Genomic DNA, 19084 nt, shown 5'->3' on the forward strand with positions numbered 1-19084 from the left:
GAGGGGAACCCAGACTGGCCAAGCAGGGTACCCAGTACAGCTCCTGTCCAGAAAATTGTGATGGTTCTTAAAAGACCTTTTTGGTCCACTTGTCATCCATACCCATTGCTACCTACAAATGCCACAATGATCACTTTTCGGAGTAACAGCCGTGTTAGTCTGTATTCGCAAAAAGAAAAGGAGTACTTGTGGCACCTTAGAGACTAACCAATTTATTAGAGCATAAGCTTTCGTGAGCTACAGCTCACTTCCTCAGATGCATATCGTGGAAACTGCAGCAGGCTTTATATATACACAGAGAATATGAAACAATACCTCCTCCCACCCCACTGTCCTGCTGGTAATAGCTTATCTAAAGTGATCATCAGGTGGGCCATTTCCAGCACAAATCCAGGTTTTCTCACCCTCCACCCCCCCACACAAATTCACTCTCCTGCTGGTGATAGCCCATCCAAAGTGACAACTCTTTACACAATGTGCATGACAATCAAGTTGGGCTATTTCCTGCACAAATCCAGGTTTTCTCACATCCCCCCCACCCCCATACACACACAAACTCACTCTCCTGCTGGTAATAGCTCATCCAAACTGACCACTCTTCAAGTTTAAATCCAAGTTAAACCAGAACATCTGGGGGGTGGGGGGGGTAGGAAAAAGCAAGAGGAAACAGGCTACCTTGCATAAACTCCTACCAACAGTTAAAAAAATTAGGAAAATAAATGGCAAACAAATTTGTTAACACAGCATTAAGGTTTCCCAGTGACAGCTTGTGCCTTTCCAGAATTCAGAGTTCAGCAAAATTCAAGCTTCTTAAAACCAGGAAATACAGACTTAAGTTAGGTATGAGGGGGTAGCCGTGTTAGTCTGTGTCCACAAAAACAATGAGGAGTTCGGTGGTACCTTAAAGACTAACAGATTTATCTGGGCATAAGCTTTCGTGGGTAGAAATGGGTTTTTTACCCACAAAAGCTTATACCCAAATAAATCTGTTAGTCTTTAAGGTGCCACGAGACTTAAGTTAAATGCCCTTACAACCATAAATCTGCCCCCTTTGAGTGATGCCCCACAACATCCATAAAACACATACAGTGAAAATGCAGAATGTGAGTACTTGCCCTATGCTCAAACACTGAGCCTGCACCCCCCCATAGAATACTACACTTGGAAAATTTACCAACCACTTTCTACCCTTTTACAACCTCTTCACACACGCATACAGGATACCACCTAAACTTATACTTCATTAAATCCACAGACTGCTCTCATATCCCAGCTCACTACCAACTATATCCATGGCAAGAAGCCCCCAGTGCCCTGCTACTGACACCACCTTCACAGTTCTGTATTGAAATCATGCAGGCTGGAATCTCTAGGTACATGTGCACATCCTTATTTTGATCACCCGTATTGGGCGGGGCTCAGACCCAGATCTCCTCTTATCACAATCACAGCTCTCTGATGCTCCTCAAACTAATCCTCTGATCTTCTTATATCACAAACACCCCTCTGCCAGCCTGCATCACCTACTGCCTCCACCATTCGATATGGTTACATCTAGCACAGGGAGTGAAGCTGGAGTGAATGCAGATAATTCCCAGTGGTCTTGCCAGCTCCAGGGGGGCAGAATGAAGGTTGCACGGCCATGCACTTTAACCCTGTATTTCTTGGCTTTCCAAAGTTTGAGTTATGCTGACCCTGACATTCTGGAAGGGCACGAGATACCACAAGGCAATCGTAACTCTGGGTTAACAAAGGCTTGCTTTTTTTTTTTTGACATTTATTTATGATAGATATATAGATCCTAATCTAATTTGCCTTGGTGTAAATCTAGAGTAATGACACTGACTTCAGTGAACTCAGTCTGGGTTATTACCACTGTGAACCCCAGCATTTTGCATAAACACATAGCACATCAAAATCCCACGGAGACAATAATGCCATCAGTTGATTATACCTGTCAAGACACACAGAATGAAGCCATCATCATGGGAGAAATCTGGAAATTTTATTCTTGGTGGATAATGACCACCCAGTCAGTTTCTTCAGGGCACCTTTAATCTCTTTGTTCCTCATGCTGTAGATTATGGGATTCATCATGGGAGGCACCACGGAATAGAGAACAGCCACGAAGAGATCCAGCCCTGATATTGAGCTGGAGGTGGGTTTCAGGTAAGCAAAGGCGCCAGTGCAAACAAACAAGGAGACCACAAGGAGGTGAGGGAGGCAGGTGGAGAAGGCTTTATGCCAGACTTGCTCAGAGGGGATTCTCAGTACTGTGGTGAAGACCTGAACATATGACACAATTATTAAAACAAAGAAGCTTAAAGTTAAACATACATTAAATGCAATAACCCCAACTTCAATGGGATATGAGTCGGAGCAGGCGAGTTTGAGTAGCTGGGAGATTTCACAGAAGAACTGATCCACCATGTTGGCTCCACAGAAGGTCAATGCAAATGTGTTCCCGGTGTGTAGCACAGAGTAGAGAATCCCACTGATCCAGGCACTGGCTGCCATTTGGACACAAGCTCTCCTGTTCATCACAGTCTCATAGTGCAGTGGTTTGCAGATGGCAACATATCGATCATATGCCATTACGGTAAGGAAAGCAAAGTCAGCCTCAGTGAAGAAGATGAAGAGAAAGACTTGAGCAACACACCCAGCATAAGAAATTGACCTGGTATTCAACATGTAATTGGCCAAGGATTTGGGGATGGTGACAGAGATGGAGCCAAGGTCCAGGATGGACAGATTCATCAGGAAGAAGTACATGGGGGTGTGAAGGTAGTGGTCAAAGGCTATGGCCATGAAGATAAGAAGATTCCCCACCAGGGCTGCCAGATAAATCACTAGAAATACCACAAAGTGCAAAATCTGCAGCTCCTGAACATCAGAGAATCCCAGGAGAAGGAACTCAGTCACGGTGGTTTGGTTGGACATTTTCCTTCTCAGTACATGATGTCCTACCTGTGGAGGGAAGGAGAAGGGCAATGGCCAGGATTAGAGCGACAGAGGGAATGACCCTGATTCTCTCTCTGTAATATCTCATGGTGTGAATGTCAAAGGTGCACAGCACTTATTACTTCAGTTCACTAGGAGAGGTCAGCGCTCCTTGACCCCAACAATCAGACCACTAGACCAGTGCATTATCACACTAGGGTAAATTTGCATAACTCCCTTAAAGTCAATGGAGCTGCGTCAGTTTACACCTTCTGCCCAAGATATGGCTTGATAAAGATGCAGTATGAAAGAAGGAGCAAAGTACCACACCAATCCACCCGTTCTGCACAGGAGGGTTGTCCTAGTGCTATAAACACTATCCTCACAATTTGGGCATGAAACTATTGCTAGGTCTACACTATGAGCCAGGGTGTGATTCCCCTGCTCATGTACACACACTCACACCAGCTCTCTGTGAGCGAGCGTGAATATAAATAGCAGTGTAGTCTCTGGAGCACGACTGAACCTAGTGCAAACCCGCCTAAAACCAGGGGTATGTACTCGGCATGGCTCACCCATGCCTCTGCTGCCACTACCCGTGCTGCTGCAGCCATACTGTTGTTTATACTTGATAAGAGCTAGCACAGGTATGGATACATGAGCAGAGGTGTAGCTTAAAATACTAAAATGCTAGCACAGCCTGATTTCCACTTGCCAGGGAAATACAGTGGACTCCTCCGGCATCCTAAGTGGCAGCTTGTCTGTAATGAGTCCTGCCCAATACCACCCAGATGCCTGCCACCTGATTACACACTGATTTATGGCACCAAATCCCAGTTGCATTCCCATCTCTGGATGATGATGGACTAATAGCATCACTCAGTTACTGCTGTTTTGTATCGTTTCTCTCTCTGACTGGCTGAGTGGTTCAATGGTACTCAGGAGACTTGGGCTGTATTCTTGGTTCTGCCACTGACCTTCTCTGTGCCCTTTATACGAGGTGTTTTCCTCTCTGTGTGCCTCTGTTTCCCTTCCCACCTATTGTCTGCCTTGTCTACTAGGACTGTGAACTCTTTTAGGGATTGGCTGTGTCTTATTATTTACAGTGTTTGTGTTCAGCTGACAGCAGTGTTCTACACTGGATATGGTGCTAGATCAGGAACTCTGTGTTTTAGTCCTATTGACCCCTCCATATCCATCTATCTGCTCTGTCAGGATAGACAGGCTTTGGCTAGTTGGTTCAACTCTGACTCTTGGCATAAAGGTCTAGTCTATATTAAACGTATTCTGGGGTCTATCCGTTTTGCTGCTTACTCAGTTTTACCATCCTGCAGCTTCCGTTTGAAACTGAAATGAAAATGGATGCAATAGAATGAATGGCTTTGAAATTATGGTATTATTGGACAATATTAGTGTTCCCCACTCTTTCTTAACTGTAAGTTTCCAATTTTCTGCTTAAATTGTTTTTAAAGGAAAATTGGGGTTTTTAATTAATTGGGTTTTGAATTAATCATAGACTCATAGACTTTAAGGTCAGAAGGGACTACCATAATCATCTAGTCTGACCTCCTGCAGCCCACAGAACCTCACCCACCCACTTCTGTAATAGACCCCTAACCTCTGGCTGAGTTACTGCAGTCCTCAAGTCATGGTAATCAAATTTTCATAGAAAGTCTCAGCTATCCTTATATAGGAAAACTGAAAACCCATTTTTGGGGGGGTGAGTTTAGGCTGAACATTTTCAATTTGCTGCCATTTTTAGCCGAAAATTATTTTTTATTGGTTACCAAAACTTGAAAATTTGGGGATTTTTGGGACTTTTTTGAAAACTCATTTTTCTGATTAAAAAAAATTCTGACAGACTCTAGATGTTTGAATTGACAGCAAACATTTTACAGAGTTCTATTTGTAATTCATATTTATGTTCTTAAATTTGCCCTATATATTAATATCCTAACATATTTAATTAAAAGAGCAAACTTACTGTGTTGGTCTTTGTGGATTTTTTCCCAAATTGCAAAGAATTTCAGTCTCCAATGCTAGGAATCATTGCTCTCTATCTATCTAATCTAATCTATCTATCTGGTACACATCACTGTATTATCCAGCAGCCTTTTGTGTCCCTTTGCTGGATTTCCTGTATTGCTGGGTCTCTGCAGTTCCTAGCAGATAGGGATCCAATTCTCAGATGGGCGCTCCCTTCCTTGGACAAGCTTGGCTGAGTGGTGAGGGACTAAATGGGATGAGGGACTAAAGAGCCCCTCCCAGCTCTAGAGCTGATCCCGACTTGTGCAGGATTCAGACACGATCACAGTCCATGATGCACCTGCTCCAGGGCTAAATAGCTGAATCTGGTCTCCAGGGCTATGAGCCCAGCTCTGATCTCACCTCAGGAACAAACTATGCTGACAACCTGCCTTAGCTGAGCCTAATTCTGCAGAGGGGAACAGCATCCACCCAGGATAGCACAAGATAGCAGCATCCCTGGAAGAACATTTAGCTAAAAACATGGAAGGGCTGAGGCACAAAGGGTGTCCCAAAGGAATTGCAAATACATTGATTTGTAGCACAAACTTGTGACATACAATGACTAACAGCCCAGTGGCACCAGAAGCCCAGCTGATCTGGAACAGCTTTCACTAACTCCACATAATTACAGCTGGGGGAGCAGAGAATTTTTTCTTGGGAAAAAAGCTTTTGGGATGTAGCCACCAGAGGAGCTTATTACAGACAATACTAAACTAAAGGGCTCATTAGGATTCAGGTGCAATGCTGCATGACATTTTAAAAATATTTTGTTCACGCTGGTTGTAGATGCGTCAGAGAGCCTGAACAAATATGAAGGGCCAGATCCCTGCTAGTGTAAATCAGCTATGGCTCCAGTGGTGTAAATGGGGCCAGATCCCCAGCTTTTGTAAATCAGCCCCATGAAATTCAATTAAGCCAGATGCCCAGCTGGTAGATATTGTCATGGTGCTATGGTGCTTTTCCAGTGGATATAAACTGAATATCTGCACTGTCATGTCTAGTTTTATGTTTGTTCCTTTATCTGAGATTCTTGTTGCTTAGCAGCACAATCCTATTATAATGCTCATAGAATAATCCAAGATCGTGGTTAACAGATAGAAATCTGTGAGATCTGTACCCAGCCAGTAAAGGAACATCCCAGCACCACTATAATTAAGGTTGCATCATGTGTTCCGTTCAAACGTCAACTTTTCTAAGTCCTCTAACATCAATATATTCAGTCTAATTCCTTTGAAATATGATGTGCCTCAGGAAGCTGCAAGGCAGAGTTAGTGGCCCAAATCTGGGGACCTCTGAGCTAGGGGTTGCAAAGATAAAAAAGTTTCCAGAGTGATTTTTTTTTCTTTTTTGCTCAGAGCAAGAAATCAAACTATTGATGTGATGCGTGTCAAAATGGTCTAAATCTGTCGAGTTTTACCCAGAGTAGTGCATGGAACTAACTAAAATGTCGGGGGACCCAAACTGAGAATGGCATTTAAGAAAAAGTTCACTCCTTACAGTGTGCATGTTTTAAAATGTGAATGGTTACTTGGATTGCTTTGAAATTTGGTGTGCCTCTTGGGGATCTAGGGGGCATTAGTGATTCAGATTTGGGGTCATTTGACTGAGGGGTTCCCAATGTACAGCTCCTCAAAGAAAGAGTTTCCTTCTGCTTCTTTGAACTGTTAAACTGAGAGGAACTAATGACTGGATGAATTGCAGACCTACTTGAGACTACTGGCTCTGAACTCACTCTCCAATTAACACCTTGAATACTGTGTGCAGACGTGGTGGCCCCATCTCAAAAAAGATATATTGGAATTGGAAAAGGTACAGAAAAGGGCAACAAAAATTATTAGGAACAGCTTCCATATGAGGAGAGATTAATAAGACTGGGACTTTTCAGCTTGGAAAAAAAACGATTAAGGGGGGATGTGATAGAATCATGACTGGTGTGAATAAAGTAAATAAGGAAGTGTTATTTACTCCTTCACATGACACAAGAACTAGGGGTCACCAAATGAAATTAATAAGCAGCAGGTTTAAAACAAACAAAAGGAAGTATTTCTTCACACACACCACAGTCAACCTGTGGAACTCTGCCTGAGGATGTTGTGAAGGCCAAGACTATAACAGGGTTCAAAAAAGAACTAGACAAGTTCATGAAGGACAGGTCCATCAATAGATATTAGCCAGGATAGGCAGGGATGGTGTCCCTAGCCTCTGTTTGCCAGAAGCTGGGAATGGGCGACAAGAGGATGGATCACTTGATTAACTGTTCTATTCATTCCCTCTGAAGCACCTGGCATTGGCCACTGTTGGAAGACAGGATAGTGGGCTAGATGGACCCATTGGTCTGACCCAGTCTGGCCATTCTTATGTTCTTATAACTAAGAATAAGTTAATGACAAGCTCCCATCCAAGACAAAATGTATTTTGGGCTGAGTAGCTGGAGGATGCTACAATTTTTGAGTCCTGATGAGCAATTTTATTTTGCGGGGAATGTAATGAAAGTATTTGGGGGAAAAGTTAGATTTGTGAGTGGTTCCTGGGAGGGGAGGGGTATTGGGGGGCAAAGGAGGTAATGGGGGAGAAGGGTTTAGGACTGCAGCGAGGGATTATGGGAAGGGCATAAATGGGGACAGATGGTAGGGGAAGAGAGAGAGTTTGGGGGCTCAGGTGAGGGAGGGGTGAGGGTAAGGGGGAGTAGAGGGGTGTGACACTGGGCTGGGGGATTGGGGGTGAGTGGCAGGAGGACTGGGTGAGAATAGGGTCAGGGGCACCTGTCACCCCACATGCTCCCCTGCCATGTGGGTGCCCAGATCTGGGGGGCCCTTGCCCCTCTAGGGAGGTCTGAGCCCCTGTCCTGCCTCACTCATATGAGCTGGGATGGGGGGCCTTTCCCCCTTGCGGTGTCTGAGACTCTCTCACTGCACCCATGTGTGAATGTTCATATAGACATGCCCTCGGTGAACTAAATGAGAGTTTTGCAGGAGATGACCATTGACATATTTGCAAACAGGTTCATCTGTGTTGCTATGGGAGGGAGGAGAGACTCCAGGTGCCATCTGGCTCCTCAATTGCAGTGAGGATCCTTCGAGATCTGGAACAGAGTTCTCTGGAGCCTCAGCATGGGCAAGTTTGGAGGCATGCGGCTCCTGCCCAGCCCACAGTATACTGATGTGCTTCTCCATGAGGGCAGCATTTACAGACAACTCTGCAAGGTGTCTCTCATGCCCTGCTATGTCCTTGACCAAATGTATTAAATCCCTCTCAGGTGGCTAGTCCACAAAGAGGATAGATCTTACTGCTGCTGCCACCTGAGGCATTTGTTTGGTTGAGCTCATGTGGTAGAAGCATGGACTTAGGGACTGATCAGAGGGTTAGATTAGATGACCCCTGTGGTCCCTTCTAACCTTATGGTTCTATGATTCTATGAATCTGAAACTTCTAGCTCCTAAAGTCACCCATGACATTGATAACCCCTTCCTGAAGTTATACAAGACTATTTTCAAGTTTAGTGTGATAGTAAAGAGACACGTTTTATACACTTCATTGCACAGGAAAAAGCCTTTGGGATTTATTCCATAAATATTACTAATGATCTAGCTGCCAAACTTCTGTTTCTCAGCTCCCTCAAAGAGGTTCCCATTTTCTCTCTTCTGGCTGTGGCTGCTTGACTGCAGCAGCTCACCAGATGTCCCGGTGTTGCTCTGCCACTTACATCCTTCCCCTCTTTGTCTGGAGCTGAGTTTGCCATTGGTTTGCTGCATATCTGAGTCCTCTGTCTATGTCCCAGCTGTCAGCAGCTAATTATGAAATCTAAACTGCCATTGCCACCAGTGGGAGGCCAGCCTGGGCTGTTAGGGCTGCAGGTTTTGGCTCACTGCCCATCCACGCACTACAGCTGCTGCACACCTAGATGGTGACTCCTCCAACCCATCACCAAACTGCTCTGCCATATTCTGCAGGGTGGCTTCACTGGAGAATAATCTGGGAGAAGAGAGATCCTGGATTAGAACACTCTGTAAATGGATCCCAGAGACTTCACGGTGAAACCCAACTGTGCAGTCCCTAGGAGTGCTCCTGCCCCTTCACTTGTCACCAAGTGCAATGGTCTGACGGTGGGAATGGAGAAAGGGTCTCTGCAAGCAAAGACTTTCATGACTTCCTGAATGAAAGGGTGCCATAGGCTCATGCTGAAGGGCCCGGGTTTAATCCCCGATGGTGTCTCAGTGGCCGTGGTTTTACTTACCCATGATTGCAGGCTGTTTTCCCATTCCTGGCCATGTGGGGGGACATTGCTGCTGGCCCTCTCTGGGATGTAGCAGCATCACCCACATGAGGACGTGGCACATCCAGGGCAATCGATCAGCTTCCATCATTACTGCACCCTACAAAAGCCTGGAGGCAACGTCCATGGGGAGGAGAGAGGGACCTGAGTCAGCCCCAAGCCTCTAGCCTCTGAGTCAGAGGAGATATCTCTGCTGGAGTAGCAGAGGTCCTGTATGGTCTATGTGAGCTACACCCCAGAGCGTGCCATGGTCACACACACAGATAAATTCCCAGCATGTCATAGCCCCTGCAGTGAATCCTGCTCCATAAAGAGCCATTAGAGGCCTCAGGTCCTGTGACCTGTTAATGAAGGGGCTTCCCTGAGCCATGGGACCCCAAAGGTGCTCAAGGGCATTTAGTTGCCTTGGCTACAGCAGGAATCTTGCCTTCCCCTGGGCCACTCTAGGATAATATCACCCCAGCCCAAGGGTTTGGAGCCTGGCTCTGGGCAATCTGCCAAAGGCTTGCGCCCCGTCATTTTTAGGGATTTGGAGAGATCTTCTCCGAAGGGCAGAGAAGATCCTTCCTGCAGGTGGTGCTGTTGGCCACCTATGACCCACTGATGTCCATCAGCCAGGCTGGGCTGGTCCTAGCCTTTTCCATCCTGGGGGAAGCTGCCCAGCTGATGGGGACAAGGTGAGAGGCTGGATTAGGCTAAGGAGATTGGGGGTGGGACCCAGGCCCTCTCACCTTGTGTCCCCAGAAAGTCACTCCCGTCCCATCACCATTCAGTGGCCTGGGTGCAGGGAGGAGAATGACTTAGAGCAGGAGCCATGGTTAGAGATGAAGTGAGCTCCACAAGCAGGATGGAGCCTGCTTGTCTCAGAGCCAGCTCTTCAGCCAGGCTATTTAATTATAGCATGGCAGCAGCAGGACAAGCTGACATTGCTCATGCCAAGAGTGGGGAACTTCCCTTGTTCCCTCGGTGAGCTTTTCTCATGCTTCTGGGCCTCAGCCCAATTCCCCGTGGCCTTGTGTCCATCTCATCAGAGCCACCATCCAGAGCCGCTCTGTCCCTGGCAGCCTCTGAAGCCGACGATTCAAAAGGCCATGGAGGCTGATCAAACTGGGCTGAGCCACAAAGGTAGGGGAAGGTGGCCCTGCTTCTGTCTGGGGAGAGTTGGGGGATTCAGTCAGCAGGGGCTGCAAATCTGCTTCCTTCCCAGGGCTGCCGTCTTGGGGTTTCCCCACTAGTCACTGGGGGTCACTTGGGAAAGGTCTCAACCTCCCACATCCCCCTACACTGTTGCCAAAAGCCCACCCAACTTTTCAGCTGGGGGGGAGCAACGAAGTCGATAACCCACAGCACATATTTTAAACAACCTAGCATCTTTAAACTGGGGCACAGAGAGTTGAAGCCCCCAGACAAAGCCTGTCTCTCTTGACCCTTCCCAAGGACATAGAGAAGGGCAATGGAACTAGAACCCAGATCTCCTGCTTGAGCACCATATCCTCTGTCCCACATTACTGCCAGCTAAACAAAACGTTGTTGACAGGTGCCATGAACGTATACATAGGCCTGGGCTACTCTAGAAATTTCCTTCAGTATAGTTACCTCTCTCAAGGTTGTGAAAAATCTGCATCCCCTGAAAGGTGCAGCTATACCGACCTAACCCCCTGTATAGACCAGTGGTAGGTCAACAGGAGAATTCTCCCGTCAACCTAGCTATTGCCTCTCAGGGAAGTGGAGTGCCTACGCCAAAGGGCAAAGCCCTCCCTTCGGCTTAGGTAAGGTTTTGCCTAGAGGGATTCTCTATGTTTTGAATCTGACTGCCTGTAAGATTATCTTCCATTCTGATCTTACAGAGTTGTTCTCTTATCTTTTTTTGTTCTCTAATACAGTTCTGTTTTTTAAGAATCTGATTGGGTTTTTTGGGTCTTAAAAATCCAAGGCTGGTTTGTGCTCATCTTGTTTATTCTCAAGCCTCCCCAGGAAAGGGGATGTTAGGAAAGGGGGAATATTTTGGGGAAATAGGAACTGCAACTGGTCCTTTCGCTTTTCTTTGTCTAAATCACTTGGTGGTGGCAGCATACTGTTCAAGAACAAGGCAAAATTTGTGCCTTGGGAAAGTTTTTAACCTAAGCTAGTAAAAATAAGCTTAGGGGATTTTTCATGTGGGTCCCCACATCTGTACCCTAGAGTTCAGAGTAGGGAGGGAACCCTGACAGGCCCAGAGAAGGAGAGCAGTCACAGGAGCAGAGGAAAACCTTCCCATAGTTGGGACACGCCTTCCAGATGATGTTGGGGTATCCTCTCGCACTTAGGTTACCTCTCCCGGGGAGGGAACTCCAGTCATTAGGAAAAGTCAGGTGTTAGTAATGGGAGACTTGATCATTAGAAACATAGATAGCTGGGTTTGTGATGACCGGGAGAACCGTATGGTGACTTGCCTGCCTGGTGTGAAGGTTGCAGATCTCTCAAGGCATCTATATAGACTTATGGGTAATGCTGGGAAGGAGCTGGTGGTCATGGTACATGTAAGTACCAATGACATAGGGAAGGGTAGGAGAGACATCCCGGAGGCCAAATTTAGGCTGCTAGGAAAGAGACTGAAATCCAGGACTTCTATGGTGGCATTCTCAGAAATGTTTCCAGTTCCACATGCAGGGCCAGGTAGGCAGGCAGCGCTTCAGAGTCTCAATGCATGGATGAGACAATGGTGTAGAGAGGAGGGGTTTAGATTTATTGGGAACTGGGGAAACTTTTGGGCTAGGGGGAGCCTATACAGGAAGGATGGGCTCCACCTAAACCAAAGTGGATCCAGACTGCTTGAATTAACATTAAAAAGTTTGCAGAGCGGGGGTTTTGTGATCCCAGTGTGCCTAAAACTGGGACTTAGGCTCCTAAATCTGGGGTTTAGGTGCTGAAGTCCCTTTGTGGTTCTGGGACACATTGTTCAGTCATTGTTAATGCCCACGTATAACCACATGCACGTAATAATATTCACTCCTGAATACACAACCATGCACACCTAGGCCTGGTCTACACTGGGTGTGGGGGTTGATCTAAGATAGGCAACTTCAGCTCGGTAAATAGCGTAGCTGAAGTTGACGCACTTAGATCTACTTACCGCGGTGTCTTCACTGTGGTATCTTCACTGCAGCAAGTCGATGGCTGACGCTTCCCCGTTGACTCTGCCTGCACCTCTCGCTCCGGTGGAGTACCGGAGTCAATGGGAGAGTGCTCGGTAGTCGATATGTTACATTTAGACTAGACATAATAAATCCACACACACCCCCGCTAGATCGATCGCTGCCTGTCGATCCAATCGGTAATGTAGACAAGCCCCTAGAAACACACGCACAATAATGACCATTCATAACAAACAGAATATGCTTCACTAACACATACATGGCATTATACATTCACAAATGCACATTCACATCATGTACATTCACGAAGACACACACAGGAATGTAAAACTCACATACACGTTGGTTACACTCAGGAACACACTCAGAATAATGTACACTGGCAGGTTTCAGAGTAACAGCCGTGTTAGTCTGTATTTGCAAAAAGAAAAGGAGTACTTGTGGCACCTTAGAGACTAACCAATTATTTGAGCATGAGCTTTCGTGAGCTACAGCTCACTTCATCAGATGCATACTGTGGAAAATACAGAAGATGTTTTTTATACACACAAACCATGAAAAAATGGGTGATTATCACTACAAAATGTTTTCTCTCCCCCCACCCCACTCTCCTGCTGGTAATAGCTTATCTAAAGTGATCACTCTCCTTACAATGTGTATGATAATCAAGGTGGGCCATTTCCAGCACAAATCCAGGGTTTAACAAGAACATCTGAGGGGGGGGGTAGGAAAAAACAAGGGGAAATAAGTTACCTTGCATAATGACTTAGCCACTCCCAGTTTCTATTCAAGGCTAAGTTAATTGTATCCAATTTGCAAATGAATTCCAATTCAGCAGTCTCTCGCTGGAGTCTGGATTTGAAGTTTTTCTGTTGTAATATCGCAACTTTCATGTCTGTAATCGCGTGACCAGAGAGATTGAAGTGTTCTCCGACTGGTTTATGAATGTTATAATTCTTGACATCTGATTTGTGTCCATTTATTCTTTTACATAGAGACTGTCCAGTTCGACCAATGTACATGGCAGAGGGGCATTGCTGGCACATGATGGCATATATCACATTGGTAGATGTGCAGGTGAATGAGCCTCTGATAGTGTGGCTGATGTTATGAGGCCCTGTGATGGTGTCCCCTGAATAGATATGTGGGCACAGTTGGCAACGGGCTTTGTTGCAAGGATAGGTTCCTGGGTTAGTGGTTCTGTTGTGTGGTATGTGGTTGCTGGTGAGTATTCGCTTCAGGTTGGGGGGCTGTCTGTAGGCAAGGACTGGCTTGTCTCCCAAGATTTGTGAGAGTGTTGGGTCATCCTTCAGGATAGGTTGTAGATCCTTAATAATGCGTTGGAGGGGTTTTAGTTGGGGGCTGAATGTGATGGCTAGTGGCGTTCTGTTATTTTCTTTGTTAGGCCTGTCCTGTAGTAGGTGATTTCTGGGAACTCTTCTGGCTCTGTCAATCTGTTTCTTCACTTCAGCAGGTGGGTATTGTTGTTGTAAGAATGCTTGATAGAGATCTTGTAGGTATTTGTCTCTGTCTGAGGGGTTGGAGCAAATGCGGTTGTATCGCTGAGCTTGGCTGTAGACAATGGATCGTGTGGTGTGGTCAGGGTGAAAGCTGGAGGCATGCAGGTAGGAATAATGGTCAGTAGGTTTCCGGTATAGGGTGGTGTTTATGTGACCATCGTTTATTAGCACTGTAGTGTCCAGAAAGTGGATCTCTTGTGTGGACTGGACCAGGCTGAGGTTGATGGTGGGATGGAAATTGTTGAAAAACATGGTGGAATTCCTCAAGGGCTTCTTTTCCATGGGTCCAGATGATGAAGATGTCATCAATATAGCGCAAGTACAATAGGGGCGTTAGGGGACGAGACCTGAGGAAGCGTTGTTCTAAGTCAGGCATAAAAATGTTGGCATACTGTGGGGCCATGCGGGTACCCATAGCAGTGCCGCTGATTTGAAGGTACATATTGTACGGGGGGGGGGAGGGATAGCTCAGTGGTTTGAGCTTTGGCCTGCTAAACCCAGGGTTGTGAGTTCAATCCTTGAGGGGGCCATTTAGGGATATGGGGCAAAAATTGGGGATTGGTCCTGCTTCGAGCAGGGGCTTGGACTAGATGACCTCCTGAGGTCCCTTCCAACCCTGATATTCTATGATTGTCCCCAAATGTAAAATAGTTATGGGTAAGGACAAAGTCAGAAAGTTCAGCCACCAGGTTAGCCGTGACATTATTGGGGATAGTGTTCTTGACGGCTTGTAGTCCATCTTTGTGTGGAATGTTGGTGTAGAGGGCTTCTACATCCATAGTGGCCAGGATGGTGTTATCAGGAAGATCACCGATGGATTGTAGTTTCCTCAGGAAGTCAGTGGTGTCTTGAAGGTAGCTGGGAGTGCTGGTAGCGTAGGGCCTGAGGAGGGAGTCTACATAGCCAGACAATCCTGCTGTCAGGGTGCCAATGCCTGAGATGATGGGGCACCCAGGATTTCCAGGTTTATGGATCTTGGGTAGTAGATAGAATATCCCAGGTCGGGGTTCCAGGGGTGTGTCTGTGTGGATTTGATCTTGTGCTTTTTCAGGGAGTCTCTTGAGCAAATGCTGTAGTTTTTTTTTGGTAACTCTCAGTGGGATCAGAGGGTAATGGCTTGTAGAAAGTAGTGCTGGAGAGCTGCCGAGCAGCCTCTTGTTCATATTCCAACCTATTCATGATGACAACAGCACCTCCTTTGTCAGCCTTTTTGATTATGATGTCAGAGTTGTTTCTGAGGCTGTGGATGGCATTGTGTTCTGCACGGCTGAGGTTGTGGGGCAAGTGATGCTGCTTTTCCACAATTTCAGCCCGTGCTCATCGGCGGAAGCACTCTATGTAGAAATCCAGTCTGCTGTCTCGACCTTCAGGAGGAGTCCACCTAGAATCCTTCTTTTTGTAGTGTTGGTAGGGAGGTCTCTGTGGATTAGTATGTTGTTCAGAGGTGTGTTGGAAATATTCCTTGAGTCGGAGACGTCGAAAATAGGATTCTAGATCACCATAGAACTGTATCATGTTCATGGGGGTGGAGGGGCAGAAGGAGAGGCCCCGAGAGAGGACAGCTGCTTCTGCTGGGCTAAGAGTATAGTTGGATAGGTTAACAATATTGCTGGATGGGTTGAGGGAACCATTGCTGTCGCCCCTTGTGGCATGTAGTAGTTTAGAAAGTTTAGTGTCCTTTTTCTTTTGTAGAGAGGCAAAATGGCTTGTCTAGTTTTAGTAAAGTCCAGCCATGAGGAAGTTTGTGTGGAAGGTTGTTTTTTTATGAGTATCCATTTTTGAGAGCTCATTCTTTATCTTTCCCTCTTTGCTGTAGAGGATGTTGATCAGGTGGTTCTGCAGTTTCTTTGAGAGTGTGTGGCACAAGCTGTCAGCATAGTCTGTGTGGTATGTAGATTGTAACGGATTTTTTACTTTCAGTCCTTTTGGTACGTTGTCCATCTGTTTGCATTTGGAAAGGAAGATGATGTCTGTCTGTATCTGTACAAGTTTTTTCATGCAGTTGATAGATTTCCACCCCATACGGCTAAATGCAGTGCCTTGCATAATGACAGGTTTCAGAGTAACAGCCGTGTTAGTCTGTATTTGCAAAAAGAAAAGGAGTAATTGTGGCACCTTAGAGACTAACCAATTTATTTGAGCATAAGCTTTCGTGAGCTACAGCTCACTTCATCGGAAACACACACATTCATGCAAATTTATTCACTTACAGATACACCGTCAAAGCAAAGATTCAGAAATGGACACTTATAGTGGAATCTCACAAACAGATATAGGCCAGATCTACACTAGTCGGTTTTGCCATTTTAGCAATGACAGTTAGGGGTGACATTTCTATACTGGGTATTAGCGAGGGTAAACACAGTTCTACCAGCTGCATAAGCCTCATTTACACTATGAAGGTTTGCTGGTATAGCTATTTGGGCAAAGCTTTTCTAGCATACTCCTGACTTTATGTTGTCTCTCTCACACACACACACACAAGAGTCTCCTCCACTCACTGCCAGTGGGCAAAATTCTTAAAATAACCTAAGAGATTTAAGAACCTAAATCTCATTTTCTAAAGCAATTTAGGCACTTAGGAGTCGAAGTCTTGTTGACTTTGAATGAGACTTAGGCTCCTGATTGACTAAGACACTTTTAAAAATTGACTTTGGCTCCTAAGTCACTTAGATGCTTTTGAACATTGCCTTGACTTTTACACAATTCCTATCTTAGAAACACAGTCAAGTGCCCAGGGGCTCCTTGAAGAAATACAGCTTCCTCCTGGGGCCCTCTTTGACCTTCTTGTTCCTCAGGCTGTAGATGAACAGGTTCATCAATGGCATCACCACCATGTGTAGGCCTTGCTGGAGCCCTAAGCATACTTGATGGGGTGAACCAAAGTAGACCTGGCCTTGGCAGAATAGTAACACACTAGGGGTCAGCTAACCAAGTAAGCACATTCCTGACGGGAGAGGTTGGTACAGGAAGCCACAGCTCTCTTAAGTAACTATGTAAACGCATTCCTAAGAGATGGTACTGGAACACACCGACCCCTTGTAAAGATAAGGAGGGGAATGACAGGATAATGGATGAGGATGTTTTGTTCAAACTAGCAGGCACGAGGATTAGGGTGGTAACTAACAACATCTGGAATGTAATACGGCACTTGTGTGTATCAGTGTATAAAAGGAGAAGTCATAAGAGGGGCATCTTTGCGCTAGCCGAGGGGAGAGTGTTCTGGTGCGTTGATTGAACCAGTACCATTGTCACAGGCATACATGTGTTAGTGCACCTCTTGCTCCTGTGGGGCGCTAGTAACATGCTTTGCTGACAATAAACCAGGCCGAGGGTCTTCATCACCGAACCAAGCCTGTGGTCTTTCTTTATGAACAACATCGAGGTCTGCTGAATCAGCAAGCTGCATTCCCTGCTTGTATAGCTGACATTGGAGCTCCAAGAACAGCAGCACTGAGACGCCTTAACGACTCTCTGCAGCACTTACAACACTTAATGCTCCCCGATACTTCTTCCTGATGAATCTGTCCATCCTAGACCTTGGCTCCATCTTGATCCAATCATTTTCCAGAGAACAGCTTTGATCTCCTTGTTTCTTATGCTGTAGATGGTCGTATTCATCATTGGAGGCACCACAGAATAGAGAACAGACATCATGAGGTCCAGACCCAATGGAGAGCTGGAGGTGGGTTTTCAGGTAGGCAAAGATGTCAGGGCAAATAAACAAGGAGACCACAGTGAGGTGAGGAAGGCAGGTGGAGAAGGCTTTATGCCGGCCCTGCTCAGAGGGGATTCTCAGCACGGTTTTGAAGATTTTGAACATATGACACAGTTATTCAAACAAAGCAATCTCAAGACTAAGTATGCACCAAATGCAAGAATTCCAACATCACTGAGATGTGAGTCGGAGCAGGTGAGCTTGAGTAGTTGAGGAATTTCACAGAAGAACGGAGCCACCATGTTCCCATGGAAGGTTAACTCAAGTGTGTCAGTGCAGAACGGAGAATTCCACTGATCCGGGCACTGGCTGCCATTTGAACACCAGCTGCCCTGTTCATTTCTCTCTCATAGAGCAGTGGTTGACAGATGGCAATGTATTCGTCATACACCATGATGGTGAGTAATGCTATACCTTCCGAAGCAAAGAACATAAAGAGAAAGTCTAGGGTGACACATCCAGAATAAGAAATCGACCTGGTGTTTAAGAGGGAGCTGGCCAAGGATTTGGGGATACTGACAGAGAAGGAGAAGAGATGTACGATGGACAAATTCATTAGGAAAAGTACATGAGGGGGTGAAGATGCTGGTCAAGGGCTATGACTATGATGATGAGAAGGCTCCTCATCCAGACACCAGATAAATCACTAGAAACACCATGAAGTATAAAATCTGCATCTCCTGAATATCAGAGAATCCCAGGAGAAGGAACTCAGTCATGGTGGTTCAGCTGGACATTTTCTTCCTCAGCACATTGTGTCCTGCTAATGGAGGGAAGGACAGGGCTACTGGTCGGGATCAGATTGACAGGGGGAAGGACCCTGATTCCCCTCTCAGTAATATCTCTTGATGGGAATGTCGAAGGAGCACAGAACTTGTAACTTCTATTGACTAGGAATTGCCACTGCGCCTTGCCTCACACATCTGTCAGGTGTGTTATCACACTAGTGTCAATTAACTTAGCACTCTTGAAGTCAATGGAGCTGCACCAGTTTACACCATCTGAGGATCTGGCCTAAGATGTTGCTTATGAAATACATTAAAAAGTGGAACAAATTACAACCCAAACCCATAAGACCTAGTAAAGATGGTCCCTCAGTTCTGGCAGGGAATAGACTAACAACTTGGGTACAGCTCTAAAATACTAAAATGGAAATACACTCTTATTCCCACTTTCCAGGGAAATACAACACAGTCTGACACCCACATCCTGTGATCTAACTTGTCTGTGAGAACATAAGAAAGGCCATACTGGGTCAGACCAATGATCCATCTAGCCCAGTATACTGACAGTGGCCAGTGCCAGATGCTTCAGAGGGAATGAACAGAACAGGGCAATTTTGAGAGAGCCATACCCTGTTGTCCTGTCCCAGCTTCTGGCAGTCAGAGGTTTAGAGACACCTGGAGCATGGGGTTGCATCCCTGACCATCTGGGCTAACAGCCACTGATGGCCCTATCTTCCATGAACATA

The 19084-nt window shown here is 45.9% G+C and overlaps 1 protein-coding gene and 1 pseudogene across 2 annotated transcripts in view; one reads left to right on the forward strand and one right to left on the reverse strand.

Annotated features, from left to right (window-relative positions):
- Positions 1-19084, forward strand: part of LOC311530619 (olfactory receptor 5AP2-like) — a 404829-nt pseudogene that overhangs the window by 345506 nt on the left and 40239 nt on the right. The gene's annotated exons all lie outside the window — the stretch shown is intronic.
- On the reverse strand, positions 1984-2940 carry LOC311530605 (olfactory receptor 14A16-like; the record flags this gene model as incomplete). Its single annotated transcript, XM_084647422.1, has 1 exon — positions 1984-2940. The coding sequence occupies one exon, from the start codon at positions 2938-2940 to the stop codon at positions 1984-1986; it is 957 nt and encodes a 318-aa protein (XP_084503548.1).

The sequence above is a fragment of the Lepidochelys olivacea genome (assembly GCF_965140295.1).
Source record: "Lepidochelys olivacea isolate rLepOli2 genome assembly, chromosome: 14".
NCBI classification, from domain to species: domain Eukaryota; kingdom Metazoa; phylum Chordata; order Testudines; family Cheloniidae; genus Lepidochelys; species Lepidochelys olivacea.